We start from the raw sequence: 24,392 nt of genomic DNA, 5'->3' as shown, positions 1-24,392 counted from the left end.
GTTGTAGTGCAGCTTTAATGAGAACAGAAGACCTCCTCTACATGGCTTCTTTGTGTTCTTGATCTTAGTCTTCAGTGATTGTGTCAGTCAGTCTATTCTCTTCTTTGCCTCCTGTGTGTGTGTATGTGTGTGTGTGTGTGTGTGTGTGCGTGTGCATGTGAATGTGCTTGTGTGTGTGTTTGGGTGTTTGAAACAAAAGATTTAAAGAGTACTTTTAAATAATGGTTTTCTTAAGTACTTTTGTTATTTAATCTTAAAAAGTGTTCTAAAGTAGGTTTTCTGGTTGGTTGGTTGGTTGGTTTTAATGCCCCAAATACAGAGGTTTTTGAAATGTTTGTGACTGCCTTTGTGCTGGTGTAAGGGAATGAGCCCTGCTACTGGCAGCATTTTTATCTTGCTGCTGAATTTCAAGCTGTCTTGAGTGAGTATGGCTTCAAGGTCACAGTGACAGTTTGCTTGAAGAAGTTACATAATCTCCATGTTCACCTTGACTTCTTCATCTGTAAAACACAGGACTAATATTTGTTTGGGATGAACTGGCATGGGACCAGATGCTCAGTGCTGCTGGCGGAAGAGACTAAAACAACAGAGTATTGGAATTGGGGGAGAGGGACCCCAGAATTCCATGGGAACAGAGAGCTAATCCGCTTTAGGACTTTGGGTCAAGCATTGATAGTAACATTTAGGAGAGGGAGTTGGTCCTCTGCTCAGTTTTCATGCAGTTCTTGGAGTAGATCTAGGAAAACCTAGTTAATATGAGAGCTGAGTCACAGGAAGAAACACAGTAAAGTTAACTCCCCATGTGCTGACTTCTTCATGGGGAACATCACAAGAAGGTGCTGAGCACAGCCCAGCAGGACCTGAGCAGGATGTATCTGAAAGACGGTGGCTTGTCTGGGCTTTATCCAGTGTATGGCTGGACTGAAAATTTACTCTTCGGAGTCCAGTACCACCAAGTACTTTGGTTTCTGAGCCAGATCTTCCTTGATAGTGGAGCTTGTTAGTGGAGTCCAGGTGAATCAATTTCAGGTCTTTCTCTTGACCTATGTGTAGTGCACACTTTACATAGGCAATCTGAATCTCTGGGTTCTCACCTCTGTACTGCAGAGAACAGCACTTATTTCAGAGTGGTTCTGAAGATTAAAGGGGGCGACTCGGGTAGACTCCCCAGTATAGCGACTACTTTAATATTTGTTGGTATCAGCATCCAATTGTCATGCTGGAGAGGCCATTGAATATCAGTATGAGGCTCCTTCTAGGGTCTTCCTTTACTTACCTATGTGATCGGAGTCTCTTGACACACATGGAACACAGGCTAGGGCACAGAGAATGGGCATATTCTGTTTTCCCAAGTGTTGAGCCTTGGTAATTGTAACTTGGTAGATTTAAAAAAAAATCTTGTATTTGAAAACTTTAGAGATCTGCTATTCAGGGAAGGACTGCTGAGTATGGACACGAACTTGAGGATGCTGAAGTAAGTCAGGCACAAAAGAACAAAGATTGTATAACTTCATGTCAGTGAGGTGTCAAGAGGAGTCAAGGTAGACAAAGCAGAAATTGAGGGTGTTCACCAAGGCTGAGGGTGGGTTTCCATTTTGTAAGATTAAAAGAGTTCTGACAGTTGGTTGCACAACACTGAGTTATTTCCATGTTAGTTAAAAGATAATTCAGAAGGGATCTCAGGGGACGATTCAGTGCTTGCTGCCTACATATAAAGATCTGAATGCATTTCTTTAGCAGTCATGTAAAAAGCTAGAATGGTGGTACATAGCCATGATGCTAGAGCTGGGAAGGTGGAGGCAGGTGGAGCTCTAGCTAGAACTTCCTGGTCAACCAGCTAGCTGATTCCAGGAGTTGCAGATTTTGGGAGAGACCCTGACTCAAATAATGAGGCGGAGAGCAACTGAGACCTAACATCAAGCGCTGCTCAATATTTATGATACCAAAGGTCAGGTACCGTACCAGGCACAAAGGTGGCTGGCATTCGTGTAATGGTTAGTATTAATTATCAACTTGACACTGAGGAGACAGGCTCCCAGGCATACCTGTGAGAATGTCTACATCATTGGTTCTCAACCCGTGGGTCACGGCCCCTTTCCCAGGAGTCATATCAGATATCCTGCATATCAATTATTTATATTACTATTTGTAACAGTACCAAAATTACAGTTATGAAGTAGCAATGAAAAGACTGTTATAGTTGGGGTGAGTCACCACAACATGAGGATGTATATTAAAGGGCCACAGCATTAGCAAGATTGAGAAACACTGGTCTAGATTAAGGCTAGCCTGTGATGATAGCTGCGAGGAGGAAGTATCTTGATTAATTTACTCGAGATGAGAAGATCCTCATAACTGTGGGTAAGGCCAGTCCCTGTGTATTGAATTTGACTTGGTTAGGAAGGCCAGGCATGGCCAAGAATAAAGGCAAGCAATAAAAGCAGGAAGAGGAATGAGCCAAGGTGAAGGGGCCAAGAAGGCTTGATCTGAGGGCAGACCGGTGTGGGTGGGTTATAGAGTGGAGAAGGAAGAGTCTTCAAGGAAAGGCTGCTAAGGACAGAGGGCCCACACCACCAAGCCCTTTTATCTACCTTTGTCTGACTTCTTGAGGCGAAGGGAACACATTGAGGGTTTAACAAAGAAACAAACAGGAGAACGGTGTGTGTTTTGACAAAATCAGTCTTAAGAAATACTTGTTTTTACCAGAAGAATGTTAAAAAATTCATAAAAGCTTTGTCTCTCCAGGGCCTTTGTTCTAGGCCCTACTCTCTGAGTTTTTAAAGTCCGGGGAAGGATATAGAGGAAAGCCCATGTAAGTTTAAAAGTCACTAATTGTAATAAACTCAGTAGCTATTATGTATGTATTCTAGCCTCCTACTTTGGAAAACACGTATCTATCTATAAGTAAAATATTTTTTTAAAAAAGTACAACACGGTATTGATGTGACTAAGTCAATAAAGTGCTAAGAGATGATAGAATTTGATGACATTTGTACAGTCTGCGTATTCTGTTGAGACGCTGGAAATGAACGACTATAGAGAGTCACAATAAATCAATCATTCCATAAAAAATAATCTTTACCCTTTGTTATAGCAGAATTTCTATGTTGTATTAGTGAGTTTTTTTTTAAATAAAATTTTCTTTTGACAGAAACACCATTAGACAACTTTTCTCTATTTGTAACAAATTATGAAATGTAATTTTCACTTTGTAAAGTCTATTTATTTAAAGGGTATAGAGTGAGTAATTCTAGTTCTGAGATAGCTTTTCCCTCATCTTTGCTGGAAACCTTATTAACAACCAAACTGTTAATAAAAATTATAAAGCAATACTTAGATTTGGAGATGAGCCATGGATACCTCATACAATTGATTCCATTTATCATAGACAATTTTAGATATATTGAGCTTCATTATATAAATATGTTTACTACCTTTTTAGCGGATTCCCAATCTGAGAGAAATATGGGATATTGGGATCCTATTTTCTATATATCATGTCTGTACTTCTCTGTACATTAGAGACCAGTGGAATAGTTCAATGATATATGCTTCTTGGTGCCACAGGTTAGTGTTAGGAGTTTGGAGACCTCCTGAGATATTGATTGGCATGAACAACTGTCATAGATAGTTGGCATAACGGCAAATGATGCTTCCTTGTGCAAGGATCAAGGACACAGGTTGAGCCTTCACTTCTCCAAGAGTTTTGCTGCTCAAACCATTCCTGAACATTGAAGAGGCTCCATCACTGTCAATAAGAACGGCAGCAAATTCTTCATGCTCAGAGTGGTCAGGCAGGTGTCTGACCTGTTTCAGGACTTGAGGAAAGGAAGATGGACAGGCACTACCTCATAAGCTTCTGGTAGACTCTTAGCAAGCCCATCCCACCAACCAATGTTATCCGGGATATGGACCAATGCTGCCAGGGCTCCTTTTTGGAGTCTGCTAACTGTTCTTCACTCATTGTTTTTCTCTTAGGAACTGGTGAGAGTGGGAAAAGCACCTTTATCAAGCAGATGAGGATAATCCATGGGTCTGGCTACAGTGATGAAGATAGAAAGGGCTTCACGAAGCTGGTTTATCAAAACATCTTCACGGCCATGCAAGCCATGATCAGAGCAATGGATACCCTGAGGATACAATACATGTGTGAGCAGAATAAGGTACTGTACTCGAGAGGGTTGGCTGTGTCGCAATGTACGCCTTCCTAGTGGGGTCAGTGAATGCCTTTGAACAAAAGGGTTTGCTAAGCAATTTGGTCGAGTGCCGGAGTATTAGAGGTCCTTACTCAGTAAAGGAAGAGCTACTTGGGAGGCATGTGATGCATTTTGATAGTCCTGTTGGTCTTATTTCGGCCTGACATTTTCTGTAGGAAATGAGCTCGTGGTGTTATGTAGTGTGCAGAGACTCTGAAACTTGGGCATTTGTTAACATTGCTCATTTCAGGGACTGGCAAAAGAAGATGGCTGTTTTCCCTCTGAGTGGAGAGACCCATTGTTTGCCTCGGTGGGGAAATGCTGCTGCTGGTTTTATGGCATCTAGCTTTCCAAGAATTCTCAGTCTCAGGAAATGTTTTCACTAAGGTGCTGTAGACTGCTGAGAGAAATTGCTAGAGTTTGTGTTGGGAGCTGGCCTTTCTTGGGAACTAAGTGACATTTTATGAAAGCAGCTCTGGCGTCTCAGCTAGAAAAGTGCTGTCGCGATATGAGCACACCAAGCTGACATTTGCTTTCTGTTGCCACTGGTCATTCATGATGCAAATCTCCTACCGATGAAGGGAAAATAAAAGGCAAGGCTGGAGAAGGGGCCAAGTAGAATTACATATGCTACACTGGAACAGGCTGGAGTTTGTTTTGAATCCAGATTAGAAATAAGAGTTTAGCTAGGTGCCTGTAATTCTAGCTCCTGGGAGGGAGGGAGGGAGGGAGAGGAGAGAGAGAGAGAGAGAGAGAGAGAGAGAGAGAGAGAGAGAGAGAGAGAGAGAGAGAGAGATCGTGATCGTGAATTGAAGGCCAGTCTGGGCTACATATGAACAACCTGATAGAATCTATTTAAGAGCAATGTTGCTGCTAACATCACAGCTAGATGGATAATTTTATCAAGATCTGTGGCACTTCTATGCTCATGTGTACCTTCTATATATGACTGAGAAATTTTCAAAGCAGATAAGAAATTGACATTTTTATTCCCTGGCAATTCTTTATTTGGGGCACAGTATGCACCAAGTTGTAAAGATATTCACTTTGCTGGCACAGCTCACTTACCGTCCCTTCCTTCCAGAGTCATCTGAAGGACTGTGTCTTGACTACAGTTTCACCTTCCAACAGCCATGCTGGAAACACGTGGACTGAACTAAAGTGCAGGAAAGTGTGAGGTGCATGCTAAGCTACTTCTCAAGTTGTAGACGTGACTGTCATGATCTGCACACCCGTTGCTTTTCAGTACATGTGTTACCTTTGGAAAGTGTCCATTGATATCCTACTTAGCATCCTAAAAGCAGAATTTCTAAGGAGATTTCAGATGCTTTGAGAGGAAGCAAGGTAGAAATGGCCTCCTGATGGTTTCCTTCATCTGCTTTCCGTGGTGATAAGCTGCAGTTTCTTTGATGGTCATAGTAGGCTAGCGGGATAAAGCTTGGAATTCAGGGAAGGGTTTATAAACGGAACAATGGATGAGGGCTCAAGTGGAAACTAGTTTTGCTTCCCTTAGTGATGTGTGTTTGTGAAACCTAATTAGGTTAGGTAGTCAAGACCTCTGGTTTCAGTTTTTGTTTGGTTTTCCTTCATGGCCTCTTAAAGGTGTTCTGAGTTCATATTCTAAAGAAGAAGTTTTATAGGCTCTGACATTCTGTCACCTCTCCTACTTGCTCCGGTCTCCATTTTTTCCCCTCAGCCATCTCTGTGTGCCTGGTTGTCTGCACTCATTTCCTGGGGCTGCAGTAACAAAGTACCTTAATCGAGGCCTGCAAACAAGATTATTCTCTCATTATTCTGGATGGTAAAAGTCAAGGTTAATTGGTACCAACTGAAGGCACTGGGCGGAAATTAACTTTCTGTTTCCCACTGGTTGCTAGAAGTTCGGAGCCTGTGTCCATGTTACACCAGTTTCTGTGTGTCAGCACATCACACCCCTGTGTTTCATTGTGCTTACATAGTGGCATCCTCTCTGTCTGGGTTCAAATTTGCCACCACTAATCAAGGATGACCTTACTTACATCCTAGTGACATCATTTCCAAATAGGAGTGCACTTTGAAGTTCTAGATAGGCCTGATGTTTAGTGGCAATGCTATTTAACCATACAGTCTTCCCATTGGTAGATTCATGTCTACTGTGTATGCAGAATACGTGAGCAAACTAAATGCCTCCCAAATTAAATTACCAAAGTGGTGTAGGTTCAGTATTGGGCAAACTCAAAACCAAAATTGGACTTCGTGTTTATTATTTGTTCAGGTCATTTTCTCTCATCCGTTCCTTATTGCTTCTCTGTTGTCTGTTACTAATTCTATTGCTCTTCTCTGTGGGCGAGTCCTGAATCCAAATATGAAATTGGATACAATGCTTAAGACATACAGTGACAAACTGATTAGACTGGTGTGGTAGGACAAGCCTGTAGCCCCAGCACTTGGGAAGCAGAAGTGGGAAGGCTGCATAGCAATTTCCAGCCCAGCTTCAGCTATAGGATTCCCTAACTCGAGAAGTGGAAAAGAAAAGTAGAGATGCCATGTGCTACCTTCTTTACCAAATACTGGATAGTTTGAAATAATTGCTCAGTTAAGCCACATACAAAGAAAACTTTAATTCACTTTTATTTTATAGTAATGAAATCTTGTCTTCATTTCCTACTGATGAGTATTCATCCCTAGTTTCCATTTCTTGGTGTGTGTGTGTGTGTGTGTGTGTGTGTGTTATGCTTAAAAGTATGGAGAAGGGAAATAATGTTTGCTTTGAAGACTTTCAAATACTAGTGAACCTCAGATATTTTAAAATCTTTCCTTAGTACTTGAAAGATTGCGTATTAAAGAAATTTAGATTCTTATTTTCTTCTTTTTTATCAACTTGTTTTTGAAATTAAGACACAGCTTTGATTTTCTTTTGTTCCCTTCCTTCCTTCTTTCCTTCCTTCCTTCTTTCCACTTTGTCTGTCTGTCTGTTTTAGGGTCATTGCTGAGAAGAGACACCATGACTAAGGCAACTCTTATAAGGACAACATTTAATTGGGGCTGGCTTACAGGTTCAGAGGTTCAGTCCATCATCATCAAGGCAGGAGCATGGCAGCATCCAGGCAGGCACAGTACAGGAGGAGCTGAGAGTTCTACATCTTCATCTGAAGGCCACTGGGAGAGAACTGACTCAAAGGTGGTTAGGAGGAAGGTCTCATTGCCTAGTCCCACAATGACACACCTCCTTCAACAAGGCCACACCTTCTAATAGTACCACTCCCTGGGCCAAACATATTCAAACCACCTAACTTTCTTTCTTTTTTCCTTTGATTTTCAAGGCAGGGTTTCTCTGTGTAACCACTCTGGCTGTCCTGCAACTTACTCTAAATCACATTGGCCTTGAACTCACAGAAATCTACCTGCCTATTGCCTCTGCCTCCTGAGTCCTGGGATTAAAGGCATGTAGCACCATGCCATGCTTGGATTAATTTCTTTTTTTTTTTTTTTTTTTTTTTTGGTTTTTCGAGACAGGGTTTCTCTGTATAGCCCTGGCTGTCCTGGAACTCACTTTGTAGACCAGGCTGGCCTCGAACTCAGAAATCCGCCTGCCTCTGCCTCCCAAGTGCTGGGATTAAAGGCGTGCGCCACCACCGCCCGGCTGGATTAATTTCTTAAACCTCAGATATTTAATTTTAAGGACATAATTCACATGTATTTGCTCACTCTGTTGATGGGCCCTGACTTTTGTAAATGACTCTCAATTGTGTTTTATAAACATGTTATATGAATGTATGACTCCTGTAGTCAATAGTACAAAGGCACTTGCTCGTTCTCTTCGCTTTTCACTGAAACCGGAGGAGCTCCCTGTGTTGTGCTGCCTGTGGCTTTATGAGCTTGGAAGCCGTCCTTGCAGACCATCCTGACAGGAAGCTAATGTTTCCATTCTCTGAGGTTTTCAGATCGGAATGGATAATTGGAAACGGAGCCTCCTAAAAGCATAGGACAACCATCTAACTTCTCAAGAGCCTTGTGTTTCTTTATTCGGTACTTCCTCAGACAAGAGAAGTTTGCCGCATTGCCTGGAAGCCCGTTCCAGAAGCTCCCCAGCCCTCTCCCTTCCAGGGTCTGTGCTTGCCAGGTTTTTTGTTTTTTGTTTTTTTGTTTTTTTTTCGAGACAGGGTTTCTCTGTGTAGCCCTGGCTGTCCTGGCACTCACTTTGTAGACCAGGCTGGCCTCGAACTCAGAAATCCGCCTGCCTCTGCCTCCCGAGTGCTGGGATTAAAGGCGTGCGCCACCACGCCCGGCTGCTTGCCAGGTTTATGTAACTTACCTACAGTGAGTACGCATCACAGCAGTACAGAAATAACAATTCTTAAAAAGAGTTAATAACTAAGCAGGATGGGGAAAACTCAGAAATTCGTGGAAATTCCCAGACATGGAAATACACATGCATCCCGAGGAATGGAAAATAGAGATTCATCAATAAGAAATGAAATTTTCATCACTGTGAAGTAAAAGGCAATTAAGGCTGTCTTTGTCTTTGGTTTAACTGAGCAATTATCTCAGTAAGTAGAAACTTCAGATACATAATCTAGAGTACAATGTCTCTAAAGGTAAGAGACAAGAGCTTTCAACTCTGACTGGAAGCAGTTGCTGAACTTCAAACCTCTTTAACACCCCAAAAGACCTTTGACAACAAACACATATGTACATATACATACGATGTACGTGTACACACACACACACACACATACACATACACACACACCTCCCTATGTGACTTCCAGTTTCAGTTCCAGGCCTCAGATCCTGAGAAGTGACTAAAAGCTTGTGTTAGGAAGTCAAGCCCAGCTAAAGGGACACAGTCAATTTATGTCACATTTTAGCAGGACAGTTTCTCAGGGCTTTGGGTATTTTAAGATCTTTATTTTTTAATTTCTAAAACATCTGTTTAAATATGTTTTTCTGTCCCACTTCCGCATCCAGTTTGAAAAGTTGAGCTCTGCAAACCTTTGGGAACAGCCAGGCCAATGTTCTGACTTGGGCTGTGGCCCAGGACTGCTAGTTTTCAGTTAAATGTTAACCTCAGGGCCCGGCTTCCCATGTCCTCTTGGATATTAAAAACCACGGTATACTTTTACTGAGAACTTGGAGTTCTACCTGGTGTCATGGCAAGAACAACAAATTCTCCACTGAAATCCCAAGCAGAGGTTTAGATTAAACCATGCTTTTCCCTGGGTGAACATGGCTGTTGCCGGAAATGTGTGAGTTTGGGAAATAAAGAATAAGATGATGGCAACTGGTTTTCTCTGTGATTTCCATCACAATTAAACCTCACAGTCCTTTTAAGTCTGATCTGTGAATAAGGAGAATGAGGGCCTGTGGTGGATTGAATAGGTATGGCCCCCGTAGACTCATTTGTTTGGATGCTTGGCTATAAGAAGTAGCACTACTAGGAAGTATGGCCTTATTGGAGGAGATGTGGCCTTGTTAGAGGAAGTGTGTCACTTTGGAGGCAGGGCATTAAAGTACTAAATGCTCAAGCTATGGCCAATATGAAACACATCCAGTCTCCTTCTGCTACCTTAAGATCAAGATATAGAACTCTTGGCTCCTCCAGCACCATGTCTGCCTCAGGCTGCCATGCTTCCCATCATGATGATAGTCGACCAAACCTCTGGAACTGTAAGCCAGCCCCAATGAAATGTCTTCTTTTATATGAATTGCTGTGGAGATGGTGTCTCCTCACAGCAATGAAAAACCCGACCTAAGACAGGGCCAATGATGAGCAATGAGGTTGGCTTGAACATTGGAACATTAATCTACATAATCTAGGATACATTTGTTCCTTCTATGAAGTTGCCTTAAAATACTTTCATGACCTGGTTACGATGCTCAAACTAGTCTGGGAGATAATTATATAATTTAAATCTAATTTATTATCATCCCAATCATGAAGGAGAACATGTGAGCTTTCCTCACCACTGAATGATGTTTGATGAAAATAGCAATGTCCATGATGATTATAAAATTTCTATGTGAGCCCAAATCCCTTCACAGCTGCTTCTGCAGAGCTGTTATGCTTGGTGCTGGTAGGTGTTGGCAGCTGGTGGTGAGTGGTGAGTAGTGGTGGTTGGTGGTGGCTGGTGATGGTTGGTGGTAGTTGGTAGTGGTTGGATGGACTGCTGTTGATTGGAAGGTGATCCTTGGTGGTGATTGGCATGCAGTGGTTGGTAGTTATTGGTGGAGAAGTTGATGGGTGCTGGTTTGTAGTGGTTGGTGGTTGGTGGTGGGAGGTAGGCGGTTGGTGTTGGTTGGTTTGTGGTGATTGGTAAGTCATGGGCGGTGGTGCATGGTGGTAGTTGGTGGGTGGTGGCTGCTGGTGGTTGGGCATCAGGGTCAGTGCTTTGCACAGGTATATCTTCTCTGAACTAGTGGTTTCACTGATAAACACAAGCCAAGGGCTAAATTCCTTGCTAAGGGTTGGTTTGGAGTCCTGCCCAGATTGAATTTAGAGGAGCGTATCTCAGGCAAAAGACTCTAGAAAGCTTTCTTTCTGCATTAAAATCTTTCCTCAAGGCAATGGCATAGGGAGAGGCTGTTTTAAATGGAACATAGTAATGACTCCAAGGGAATCAAATTATTGATTGGGATGTCTGACCTCCTAAACTGTGTCAGGTACAATTTAGAACTTTCTAAGTTATCATAGAATAAGTTTCATATTTATCAATTGCTTTGTATTTCACCTAAATCAAATTTTAAAATATTTTGGCCTGTTCTTTCTGTAATTAGTATAAACGATGGGGATGCTTTGTCTAACTTGGCAATTTATAATGCTTGGTTAAAAACCATTTGCCTGTGTGTGAGTGCACAGTTTATTAAGGACAGGAAGACGACTGACTCTTCTGAATTTTTTAAAAACCACTTCTACTTTCCCAATCATTTACATGAGTGGCTATTTATATTGTTCTGGTTTTCTTTCTTTCTTTCTTTTTAAAGATTTATTTATTTTATTTATATGAGTACACTGTAGCTGTCTTCAGACACACCAGAAGAGGACATCAGATCCCATTACAGGTGGTTGTGAGCCACAATGTGGTTGCTGGGAATTGAACTCAGGACCTCTGGAAGAGCAGTCAGTGCTCTTAACCACTGAGCCATCTCTCCAGCCCCTGGTTTTATTTCTTTTGCTAAGAAAATACACCCTGGTCAGAAGCAACTTAGAGGGGAAAGGGTTACTTTTAGCTCACAACTCCAGGTTAGAGTCTACTGTATCAGGAAGTGAATGAGGTGGGGACTTAGAATAGCTGGTCCGAGCACAGGCACAGCCAGGACACATACTTACTAGACAATGCTGTCTTTTAACTGATGTGCATTAGATGGCGAGTGATTAAGGATAGACATTGGACATTGGCCTCTGGCCTCCATATGTATACATGTATACACACACACACACACACACACACACACACACACACACACACACACATCGACTCTGTAGAAAACAGCTTGGTTATGAGCTAAAAGCGAAACTTAATAGGAAATATAGTCTCCTTACTAACTAAGTCTTAAAGTGATTAAGAAATAAGACAAGGAAATGAAGCATGTGGTGAGCCGAATAAACCGGGATGGGCAATGTTGCTGTTTCCAGAGTGACATCCCCATCCTGCAAGGTGACACACATATACATGAGGGTTACAATGAGTTCCAGAAGACCTCCCTTGCTCGAAGAACAGAAGAACAGGGAGAAAAGAGGAAACACAGGAGTGTTCATCAGTTGGCATGCCTCCTCCTGCATCTCCAGTTCCATGGCGACCTGTGCTTGGCAACCATATGTACTCTGGCACTACCATGAGGGTGAGTCCATGCCAGGCCCAGTATGCCAGATCCTGAATCTTCTAACGTGGATTCTGTCAGGCGATCTACTTTATAGGCTTTGAGGTTTGTGGATGTGAGGTAACTTTTCCAAAGTCATCTGTCAGAGTGTCCTGATAGCCAGGAAGCTGCTTGTGACTATACCCTGATCATGTCTCTCAAGTGTATGTCAAAGCCATTGGTAGCAGGGACATATATATTTGATTGTGGAGACAGCCAATAATGGGGACACAGGTTGTCTCAAGACCTATGTTCCAGACCACCTGGTGAATTCCTTCCTTCCTAGCTGATATCTGACCACCTTCCATGACTGTCTCTGCCGAGTATGAGGACCAGCGTATCCACTGGATGCAGTGAAGGGATTGGGAAGCTTTCTGTGAAATGGCCGAGTAGAGAATGTTCCTTTTTTTTTTCCATTTTCCTAAGAGAGAATTAAACTTGCTGGACGTTGCTGGAGATTTATTTTGCAAACTGGAATGATGAAAGTGTGACAATGAATTTTGAACCAGTGCCAGGGAAGATCAATGTAAAAGAGCGTATTCTGACAATGATCTAAAAGGGACTCAATTTAGCAGGAGCATTCAAAGGCTTGCTCTTAAGAAAATAAGGCGAAACTGTACTATTTTAATAGGATAATCATCAGAATATAGCTAACATTCTGATTTGCTTACTGTTACTATAATAAAACATTTTAATCAAAACAAATTAGGGAAGGAAAGGTTTGCTTTAGCTTACACTTCCAGGTAAGAGCCTATCACTGAAGGAAGTCAGAGCAGAAACTCAAGCAGGAATTGAGGAACCTTGGAGGAATGTTGCTCATTGGTTCTCTCTCCTTCTCCCTCCCCTTCCTGCCCATTCCCAGGATCATGCTCTGTTAACAGTCTTAGTCAGCCCCAGCCCACTTGCCTAGGGATGCTGACCCACACAGCAGGCTGGACATTTTGTCCTGTCAATCATTTATCAATACATTCTCCCATAGACACGGCCACAGGCCTGTCTGATCTTGGGAATCTGTCCATTGATGTGCCATCTTTCCAGGGGACTCTAGGTGGTATCAAGTTGACAATAAAACCTACACAAGCACAGTAGACAAGAGAAAAGAAAGCTGTAGGAAGACACATGCATGTAAAGTGACAAGAGCTGGGCTGGAGGCAGGAGAATCACGAGTTTAAGGACTGCCTTGTTTGCAGCTTGAGTTCAAGGCCAATCTGAATAACTTCATTAGAACATGCTTTAAAATCCCAGCCCTAAGAAGAGGGCTGTAGGTCAGTGTGGAACACTTGACCAGGCTCAAGGCCCTAGCTTCTGTCCTAGCACCAAGGCAACTACTTCTGTATTACTTTTTCATGAAAGAATGAGCAATTAATGGAAACTATTAACTTTGGAGAGAGTGCCTGACACAGTAGGAAGGATAATCTCACTGTTGATTTTCAATTATATTCAAATTTCTTCTAAAATGTGAATTAAGTTTATCTCAGCAGTGTGGTACAAATCCCTTTACATTACCACTTTCTTGTGTATTGAAAATGCAAAGTAAATTTTACCTCATGAGTTTAACATAATCATCATTAGCTTAAAATGTAAGCGGCTAAAATCCCTTTAATGCTTCAGCAGTGGCCTCAAGTTTGGATATTCTAATCAGGGTGTCCCATCATCCCAGAGCCTGTAAATCACAAGGGCCAGCAAATGGACCTACATGGGGAAGGTCGTTCTATATTGGCAGATCCCCCTGAAGCCTGCTCAGAGAGCACACTGGGAACCATTATTGTGCCTTTTTGTGGCTATGAAGTTGGGTAATTTGGCCATATTACTGCCTGTCTCTAATTTTACTTCCTTGCTTATAAACAAAGCTGCTGGAGCCGTTGGTCTGAACTTTTCCTATTTAGGAAGTAGAAATTCCATCTTAGAATTAGAGAATAGTACAATAAGAATAATCAGAATTCATAAGATTAGGATCGTCTTATGAAGGTTCTTTTATCCTCTATTCCTTCTTGCTTAAAAAAAAAAAAAAAACTTTTGGAGATGAGAAAAAATATGTCTGGTACCCTGTCTTGGAGCTTGATTTCAAGTTTTCCAAGAAATCTCTTAAGAGTATTTGTTCCCTGTATTTTTACGTTGTGTGATTGGTTATTTTGACTGCACATATGTCTGTGCACCATGTGACTGTAGTGCCCAAGGAGGTCAGAAGAAGGTGGTAGATCTCCGCGAACTGGAGTTATAGTCAGTTGTGAACTGCCTTGTGGGTGCTAGGAATCAAATCTGGATCCTCTGGAAGAGCAGGCAGTGCTCTTAACCGAGGAGTCGATCACTCCAACCCTGAGAAATCTCACTAATATGCCAAGAATCTGGCACTCCCTTACTGTAGTGGGTTGTAAGATCACCCCTCTACAACACACACACATACACATACACCACCCACCACCCACCACCTTCCACCACTACCAAGGTCTGGGCTGTATCACTTACAAATCTTCTTGGATGTCTGGAACATCCCTAGACATTATGGCCTCTCACTCCTCTCCATGCTTGCTCTCAGCCTCACTCCCCACAGAACTGCTAATTATAACCTCTGAGCCTGATATAGAAAGGACCAACGAGAACATTCCAACCCTGTCCTTTGGTCTGTCCCAGGAGTATCTTGGATCACAGATGGAGGTTTACTCCTTGGTGCGATGCCCAAGAGCCACTGATTGTGAACCAAAGCTGAGTTTGCAGGACAGGTCTGAGGACAGTGTGCTGTGGCACAGAAGGACATGGGACATTAGTATTGTGTTCTAGTTCCTCTATTTAAGATTGTCTAAAGATTTGGTTTAATGCAAAAACCAAGTACTTACATCTAAAGTTCTCTAAAGAAATCAGAACTCCCCCACTCCAGAAAGGAAAATCTGCAGATGCCTAAGTGCCGTGTGTTAGTGCAGTAGCCTGCATACAGCAGACATGCATTTTCCATAATACTCTAAGTCCTCTCTAGATAGCTTACCCAGTATGAGAGAAATGCTCTAGACATCATCTAGACTGTACTGCTTAAAGAATGGTGGCCAGGAAAGGTTCGGTTTAATATTGAGTACATGCTTTTTCTGAACATTTTCAAGTGTGAGACTGATGGGTGTAGGTGTTTGACAGGAAAATGGCGCCTGGGTGACCCTGTAAAAGTGAAAAGGACTGAAGTGTCTGCTAGATCAAGCCAGCTCTCGTGCATGATCATGACAGCTAAGGGCTGAAAGGCTTGGGGGATGGGGTGTCCCAGGCAGGTGAGGAGGAGCATGGAGCAGCAACTTGTAATGTGCTGTGTTTACACTCTCAGGAGTCTTCAAGTAGCAAGACCTTAGGTAGACATTTGAGCTTGCTAGAATGAAATATCACTCTAGAGACATGGAAGACACATTTTTTAAAAAAATGTTTTTAGTTCATGTTTTCTCTTTTTTAAAATATTTTTATTAGGTATTTTCCTCATTTACATTTACAATGCTATGCCAAAAGTCCCCCATACCCTTCCTCCCACTCCCCTACCCACCCACTCCCACTTTTTGGCCCTGGGGTTCCCCTGTACTGGGGCATATAAAGTTTGCATGTCCAATGGGCCTCTCTTTCCAGTGATGGCTGACTAGGCCATCTTTTGATACATATGCAGCTAGAGTCAAGAGCTCTGGGGTACTGGTTAGTTCATAATGTTCCACCTATAGGGTTGCAGATCCCTTTAGCTCCTTGGGTACTTTCTCTAGTTCATGTTTTCTCTAAGGGAGTGAAATTTTCTTTTCTCTTCATTTCTTTTCTTTTTTTTTTCTTTTCTTTTCAATTATTTTCCCCTCAGCTCTTTTAATTTTTTCATTAATTAATTTATTACTTTACATCCCAGTCTGAGCTTCCCTTCCCTCCTCCGTCCCTGCTCCTCCCTCTCTCACTTTACCCGCCCTCCTGCCCCCTCAGAGAAGGCAAGCAAGACCTCCCGGGGATATCAAGCTGCCTTGGCAAATCAGTTGTAGTAGGACTGGGCACATCTTCTTCTAGTGAGGCTAGACAAAGCCATTCTGTTAGTGGGGAGGAATCCAGAGGCAGGCAACAGAGTAAGAGGCAGTCCCTGCTCCTGTATTAGAGGTCCCACATGAGGACCAAGCTGTGCATCGGTTACATGTGTGTAGGGGCCTACATCTATCCCAGGCATGTTCTCTGGTTAGTGGTTCAATTTCTGTGAGCACCTTTGGGTCCAGGTTAGTTGATTCTATAGGGTTTCTTATGGTGTCCTTGACCTCTCTGGCTCTTTTAATCCTCCTCCCCCCCACACACCCCTCTTCCACAAGAGTCCCTGTTTGTCTGTGAGTCTCTGCATCTGTTTCCATCAGCTGATGGGTAAAGCCACTCAGACGACTGTTATGCTAGGCTCCTGTCAGCAGAATATTATTAATAGTGTCAGGAGTGGGCTCTCTCCCATGGCATTGGACTCAAGTTATAGACTAGTCATTGGTTAGCCTTTCCCCCACTTTCTGCTCCTTCTTTATCCATGTACCTCTTGTAGGCCACTGGAAGTCTTACCTGGTTATAGGAGGTGACCTTTTATGTTCCATATCCCCTATTGCTAGGAGTCTTAGCTAGGGTCACCCTCATAGATTCCTAGGAGTCTCCAGTATTTTAGATTTCTAGCTTGTCCCAGAGATAACCCTCCCCCCACTGATTCCAATTCTCTCTCCCAGTTTTCTTTCCCGCCATCCTCCCTACACTTGAATCATCCTATTCCCCTCCTACCTCCTGATGTTTATTTTATTCTCTCTTCTCATTGGAATTCAAGCGTCATCCTCCCTTAGGTCCTTCTTGTTACTTAGCTTCCTTGGGTCTGTGGATTGTAGCATGATTTTCCTGTACTTCATGGCTAATATCCACTTACAAGTGAGTACATACCATGTTTGTCTTTCTGTGACTGGGTTACTTCACTCAGAAAGATCTTTACTAGTTCTATCCATTTGCCTACAAATTTCAGGATGGCATTGTTTTTAATAACTGAGTAATATTCCGTTGTGTAAACGTATTGTACTTTCTTTATTCATTCTTCAATTGAGGGACATCTGGGTTGTTTCCAGTTTCTGGCTATTATGAATAAAGCTGCTATGAACATAGTTGAGCAAGTGTCTTTGTGGGATGGTGGAGCATCTTTTGCATGTATGCCTAGGAGTGGTGTAGCTGGGTCTTGAGGTAGAACTATTTCCTATTTTCTGAGAAGCCACCATATTGAGTTCCAAAGTCATTGTACAAGTTTAAACTCCCACCAGCAATGGAGGAGTGTTCCCTTGCTGTGCATCCTCACCAGCATGAGCTGTCACTTGGGTTCTTATCTTAGCCATTCTGACTGGTGTACGAAGAAATCTCAGAGTCTCTGTACTTTGCATTTCCCTGATGATTAACAACGTTGAACATTTCTTTAAGTGTTTCTTGGCCATTAAGTATTCCTCTGCCAAGGATTCTCTGTTTAAATCTGTTCCCCATTCTTATTGGATTATTTGGTTTGTTGGTGTCTAATTCTTGAGTAATTTATATATTTTGAACATCAGTCGTCTGTCAGATGTAGAAATGATGAAGATCCTTTCCCTTTCTGTAGACTGTCCTTTGTCCTTTTGATGGTGTCCTTTGCCTTACAGATGCTTTCCAGTTCAAGAGGTCCATCTTCTGTTATCTTCTTTGATTTCTTTCTTCAAAGACTTAAAGTTCTTTACATACAGGTTTTTCACTTGCTTGGTTAGAGTTACACCAAGATATTTATACATTATTTGTGGCTATTGTGAAGGGTGTTTTCTTCCCTAATATTCTATTCAACCTCTTTATCATTTGTGTGACGGAGGGCTACAGAGTTTTTAGGCATCTAGTGAGATGATCATAGTTTGTTTGTTTGTTTGTTTGTTTTTCCTGTCAGTTTGTTTATATGGTAGATTACCTTGATGGATTTTCATATATTGAACCATCCCTGCATCTCTGGGATGTAAACTACATGATTGTGATGAATGATGTTATTCGAGTATTTTATTGAGCATTTTGACATCAATGTTCAGAAGGGAAGTTGGTCTGAAATTCTCTTTTTTTGTTGAGTCTTTGTGTGGTTTAGCTATCAAGGTGATTGTGCCCTTGTAGAATGAGTTCGGCAATGATCCTTCTGTTTCTATTTTGTGGAAGCGTTTGAGGAGTATTGGTATTAGTTCTTTGAAGGCCTGGCAAAATTCCTTGTTAAAACCATCTAGCCCTGGGCTTTTTTGGTTTGGAGACTTTTACAGATTGCCTCGATTTCCTTGGGGTTTGTAGGTCTATTTAAATTGTTTACCTGATCTTGATTTAACTTTAATAAAGTGGTATCTATCAAGCAGAATACCCATTTCCTGTAGATTTTCCAACTTTGTGTTGTACAGGTTTTTGAAGTAAGACCTAATGATTTCCTCAGTGTCTGTTGTTATGTCTCCCTTTTTATTTCTGATTTTGGTAATTTGGATATTGACTGTAATTTTAGTTAGTTTGGCTAACTCATTGATTTTCTCAAAGAACCAACTCTTAGTGTCATTGATTCTTTGTATTGTTCTCTTTTTTCTAATTTATTGATTTCAATCGTAAATTTAATTATCTCCTGCTGTCTACTCCTCTTGGGTGTGTTTGCCTTTTTTGTTTGTTTGTTTGTTTGTTTGTTTGTTTGTTCTAGAGCTTTTAGGTATGTTAAGTTGCTAGTATGGGAATCTCTCCAAATTCTTTATGAAGGCACTTAGTGCCATGAACTTTTCTCTTAGCACTGCTTTCATTGTGCCCCATAAGTTTGGGTATGTTGTATATTCATTTTCATTGAATTCTAGAATTTCTCCCCTGACCCAGTGATCATTGAGTAAAGAGTTGCTCAGTTTCCCTGAGTTTGTAGGCTTTCTGTTGTTTCTGATGTTGTTGAATTCCAGCTTCAGTCTATAAGATACAGTCTATAAGTAGTCTGATAAGATATTGGGGGTTGTTCCAATATTCTTGTATCTGTTGAGACTTGCTTTGTGACTAAGTATATGATCAATTTTGGAGAAAGTTTCATGAGGTGCTGGCAAGGGTATATTCTTTTGTGTTTGTGTGAAATGTTCTATAAATATCTATTAGATCCATTTCATTCATAATGTCTGTTATTTTCATTATTTTTCTGCTTTGTTTCTGTCTGAATGACCTGCCCATTGATGAGAATGGGGTGTGGAAGTATCCCACTATTAACACATGTGGTTCCATGTGTGATTTAAGCTTTAATAATGTTTATTTTTCTAAAGTGGGTGCCCTTGCATTTGGGGTATAGACATTCAGAATTGAGATATCATCTTGGTGGGTTTCTCCTTTGATGAGTATGAAGTGTCCTCATAAATCTATTTTGATTAATTTTGGTGGAAAGTCTATTTAATTAGATACTAAAATGGCTACTCCAGCTTGCTTCTTGGGTCTGTTTGCTTAGAAAATCTTTGTTCAGCCCTTTCCTCTGACAGAATGTCCATCTTAGTTGCTGAGATGTGTAGTTTGTATGTAGCAGAATGATGGATGTCTTCACACCCATTCTGTTAGTCTGTTTTTGTTTCTAATTGGGGAATAGAGTCCATTGATATTCAGAGATATTAATCACCAATGATTGTTAATCATGTTATTTACATGGTGATGGTGGTGGTAGTGTGGTGTGTGTGTGTGTGTGTATGTGTGATTGTGTGTGTGTGTTTCCTTTCTTTTGATTTTGCTGGTGTGGGGTTATTCGTTTTCTGTGTTTTCTTGGGTATGGTTAACCTCCTTGGGTTGGAGTTTTCCTTCTAGTATCCTCTGTAGGGCTGGATTTGGAGAAAGGTATTGTTTAAATTTGTTGTTTTTTTTTTTTTTAAAGGAATATCTTGGTTTCTCCATCTATGGTGATTTAATGTTTTGTTGAGTCTGGACTGGTATCTGCCATCTCTTAGAGACTACAAGATATCTGTCCAGGCCCTTTTGGCTTTTAAAGCCTCCAATGAGAAGTCTGGTGTAATTCTAATAGGTCTGCCTTTATATTTATTTTACTTGGCTTTTTTCTCTTGCAGATTTTTCTTTCTTTTCTTTAAGACTTACTTATTCATTTTTATGTATACAAGTATACTGTAGCTGTCTCAAGACACAGCAGAAGAAGACATAGATCCCATTACAGATGTTTGTGAGCCACCATGTGGTTGCTCAGAATTGAACTAGTATCTCTGGAAGAACAGTCTGTGCTTTTAACTGCTGAGCCATCTCTCTAGCCACACTCTTGTGACTTTTTATACTCTTTCTTTGTTCTGTACACTTAGTGATTTGATTATTATATGGCAATAGGATGGCAGAGGGACAATCGAGGCTACTTAGCTGTAGCTAAGAAGTTATTGGTGAGTAAGAAGAGACCAGCATCACTGGGGTGAAATCTGAGAAGTGTTTTCTGAGAGCACCAAGAAATGGTGTTTCAGAGATAGCCAAGGTTGTGCTTTGTGCTGCAGCTACACTTGGTTATGTGTAAGAATCACCCAGGTGGTACTGGTTTTGAAGGTATAAGGGGGGGTTGGAGAGAAGCTGAGGTTTGTCATTGTGAGAGGCCATGGAAGGCCACTGGTGAAGGTGCAGCCTCCAGTAACCATTGATGGTCCAGGACTGAAGGGGTCATGCAAAGAAGTTGAGGCTTGACACCATAAAGAGAGCCTATGAAGGATTATTGGTGATGCCTAGTTGAAGTAGAAGACCCCAGTGTATTGGAGATGCCAGTACCATGGGATGATCACCAAGAACAGGAGCACCAGTGGAGTAGATCAACCTGAACTTAGAGTGCTACAGAGGGCAGAGCTGGAGAAGTGACGCCAGCCCTTTGGAGGAGCCCAGAAGATCATGTGTGGATCCCACACATTGAAACAAGAAGCTGTAACATTGAAGTTTCTTGGAAACCCCAAGATGTTTGGGATGCCAGAGCTATGGGTTATCTGGTGAGAAAAGCTGCTAACAGGGAGTGGAACCAGCCCAGGAGAAACAAAGATGAAAAAGGAGTTGGAGACCTGAAAACTGCTTTGACATCAGACATGGAGATGCAGAGTTTGGAGTTTGCCCAGCTGGTTTCCTGTCTTGCTTCAGGGATTACAGTAAAGTGACTAGATGAATCTCAGAAGAGATTTTGAACTTTGGACTTTTACCATGTTTAAGACTGCTATAGACTATGGGAACTTTGGGAGTTGGACTAAATGTATATTTTTATTATGCTGTGGCTAGGTATAGCCCGCATAGACTCATGTGTTTGAACAAGCCTATGGAGGCCAGGGAGTAGAATGTGATGGTTTGTATATGCTTGGCCTAGGGAGTAGCACTATTAGGAGGTGTAGCCTTGTTGGAGTAAGTGTGTCACTGTGGGTGTGGGCTTTAAGTCTGTCATCCTAGCTGCCTGGAAGTCAGTCTCCTCCTGTTTGGAATGTTCTCCTGATAGAGAACTTTCAGTCCCTCCTATACCATGCCTACCTGGACTTTGCCATGATAATGGACTGAACCTCTGAACCTGTAAGTCAGCCCCAATTAAATGTTGTCTTTATAACCTTTGCCTTGGTCATGGTGTCTGTTAAAAGCAATAAGTAAAACCCTAACTAAGACAACTGAACAGTCAAAAAGCACCATGTGTTTTTTTCTCAATCTAGTAACCAAGCAAGCATTTTGTAAGCATTTCAGTGTGCGTTCTACTTATTTTTCCTGTAAATGTAATGTTTGTGCTTACTCTTTTTCTTTCTGTCTCTAGGGGTGCAGGCATTTTTGGGGCATTCTGGTCATTTGTATTGCAGAAACTCATGATCATAAATGGCATTCTCTTAGTTAGGGCTCAGCATCTACAGGAAAACTGTGTGTGAGAAACCTCATATGTTATTTGTGGTATAGTGATTAATTTTGTTTCTTTGTTATTTATCTTATCTCATGTATACCAGCCTGGCCTCAGACTTACTGTATAACTAGGGACAACCTTGAACTTTTCTGTTTCCCACCTCCTTAATTTTGGGAATTCAGGTGTGTGTCACCCAGAGCAGGCTGGTGGTTAACTTCATACACCACCTTGCCCGAGCTAACAAATGTCAGAATAGGAGCTAAAACATGATTTCTAAGTATGCCTGCGAGGGCATTTCCTGAAGTGACTAACATTTGCATTACAAGATGAACTAAAGACTAGTGTAGGGAGGCATCATCCAATCTGCTCAGGTCCAGAATAGAGCAGAGAGATGGAGAGAGGTGAATTCTGTCTTTTTCTTCAATAATCCTCCCCAGGGAAGAGCACACCAATTGGCCATCCAATACCAAAGGTCAGCCCTGAAAATATGCATGCAAGTAACATTATACAGACTGAGCAGGTTGCATTTATGTATCTAGGAATACCTACACATAATAAATACACTACATATTATGTAATATATATGTATATGTGTGTGTATATATATACACATATGATTGTAATAACGGCTAATGAAGAAGGAGGCCATGAATTTGAAAAAGAGCAAAGAAAGGGTGTATGGGAGAGCTCAGAGGAAGGAAAGAGAAGGGGGAATTATGTAATCAGATTATAATCTTCACAAATTAAATAATCTTTAAAAATCTTTGTAGTGGCTAATCAGCTCTGTGAATGTTCTTAAAAATCAGTGATTTGCACACTGCACATTGTAAGGAGTGTGTGCAAAGATGGTAAATTGGAACTGAGTAAATCTTCATTAGAGAGTAAAGACAACCGCACAGCAATAGCCCTTCTCACTGGGAAGTAAGGGCCCTCAATGCCTTTGCTTCTCATTGTTGATGCTAAACTTTAATTGCCTGAAGAAGGTAGTTTCCAGCAGACCTCGTCATTGAGAAATGCCTGTGCTTTGTGGTTGATAGGATGACATTAGCCATCCCATTCTCCAACCAGTGGCAACTGGCAGTGTATTGTTTTGAGAGTGGCATTGTACATGGACAGTTGTTTGCACATTTGTTCACTGGCAATTTTCTATAGCAATATTTTTTTTGAGATAGGTCTCAAGATATAAGTATAGAATTACTGCTTCTCCATATATACTACCCTAAATTTGGTCACAGGGGACTGATATTTGAAACTCCAGTAGTCACGTGAACCTTATTTACAATAGCCAAATGATTAGAACAATCCAGATGTCCATAAACAAAATGCGGTATGTATACACACCAGAATGTTATTCTGCCCTAAAAGGAATGAAATCCTAGCTCCTGTTACAGCATGAACATAATGAGAAAATCCACTCAAGGAAGTTAAGCTAGCTATGAAAGGACACATAGTGGAGTCAGAAAGGAGAGAAGGGCTAGGAGTTGGAGGATGGGCAGGGTAGTTGTTGTTTATTGGTGGACACAAAGTTTCCATGTGCAAAGGTGGGAAAAATCTAGAGAAGGCTGATAGTGATAATTACACAGCTAAAAATGGCAAGATTTATGTCGGGCATATTTGGTCATTCACTAGGTTCTTATTTGTTCTTTTTTATTTTAACATATTAAAATTATTCTTTATATATGTGTAATGTGGAAGCCACGTTCCAACCTTGATATCATTCTTTGAGAGTTATGAAGTGATTAATATTAAGGAGGTTAAGGCTGGACAGTGGTGATACATGCCTTTAATTCTAGCATTTGGGAGACAGAGGCAGGTGGATCTCTGCGTTCGAGATCACCCTGATCTACAGAGTGAGTTCCAGACAGCCAGGTCTACACAGAGTAAAGGATTATCTAGACCAGCAGCTCTCAACCCCTGGGAAGTGACCTCTTTGAGTGTCAAATGACGCTTTCACAGGGATGACTAAGAGCATCAGAAAACACAGATATTTACATTATAATTTACAACAGTAGGGAAATTATAGCAATTAAGTCGCAGCAAAAATAGTTTTATGGTTGAGGGTCACCACAGCGTGAGGAACTGTGTTAAAGGGTTGCAGCATTAGGAGGATGGGGGACCATCTATCTAGACTAAGTTGGACATGTTCATGTGCAATCATTTAGACTTCAGTTAATTAACTGAGCCTGGAAGACCTGTCCAAAGAGCTGGAGAAGCAAACAGGAGAGAGAGAACTGAGAAGCAGCTATCATCAGTCCTGCTGTTGCAATGTGATCTCAGGCCCCTGACATCATGGCTCTCCACCGTCATGGCTCTCCACCATCATGGACTGTACTGTGGACCAAAGTCAACCTTTCCTCTCTTAAGCCGAATCCTGCCAAGTATTTTGCCATAGCAACAAGTAGCATAACTAAGCTAGAAGAAAATGTGTTCAAGGATTGGGGTTGTTCCTATGATGAACCTGACTATATAATTCCTTTGCTTTTGAAACTATTTTATGGGAGGAGTGTGGAAGAACTTGGAAACCTCAGGGTCTA

At 41.5% G+C, this 24,392-nt stretch overlaps 1 protein-coding gene across 2 annotated transcripts in view; it reads left to right on the top strand.

The window, feature by feature from the left end:
• The window catches only part of Gna14 (G protein subunit alpha 14), a 163,997-nt gene that overhangs the window by 89,725 nt on the left and 49,880 nt on the right, over positions 1 to 24,392 (top strand). For both annotated transcript variants that reach the window (XM_021151829.2, XM_029472487.2), the window contains exon 2: positions 3,979 to 4,163. In XM_021151829.2, coding sequence (XP_021007488.1) covers positions 3,979 to 4,163 — 185 coding nt within the window. The remainder of the gene's footprint in view (positions 1 to 3,978; positions 4,164 to 24,392) is intronic.

The sequence above is a fragment of the Mus caroli genome, unplaced genomic scaffold (assembly GCF_978045245.1).
Source record: "Mus caroli unplaced genomic scaffold, Mus_caroli_1 scaffold_20, whole genome shotgun sequence".
In the NCBI taxonomy this organism is placed as follows: Eukaryota; Metazoa; Chordata; class Mammalia; order Rodentia; family Muridae; genus Mus; species Mus caroli.
The sequence above is the reverse complement of the archived record's forward strand: the minus strand, read 5'-3'. Positions and strand labels throughout refer to the sequence as shown.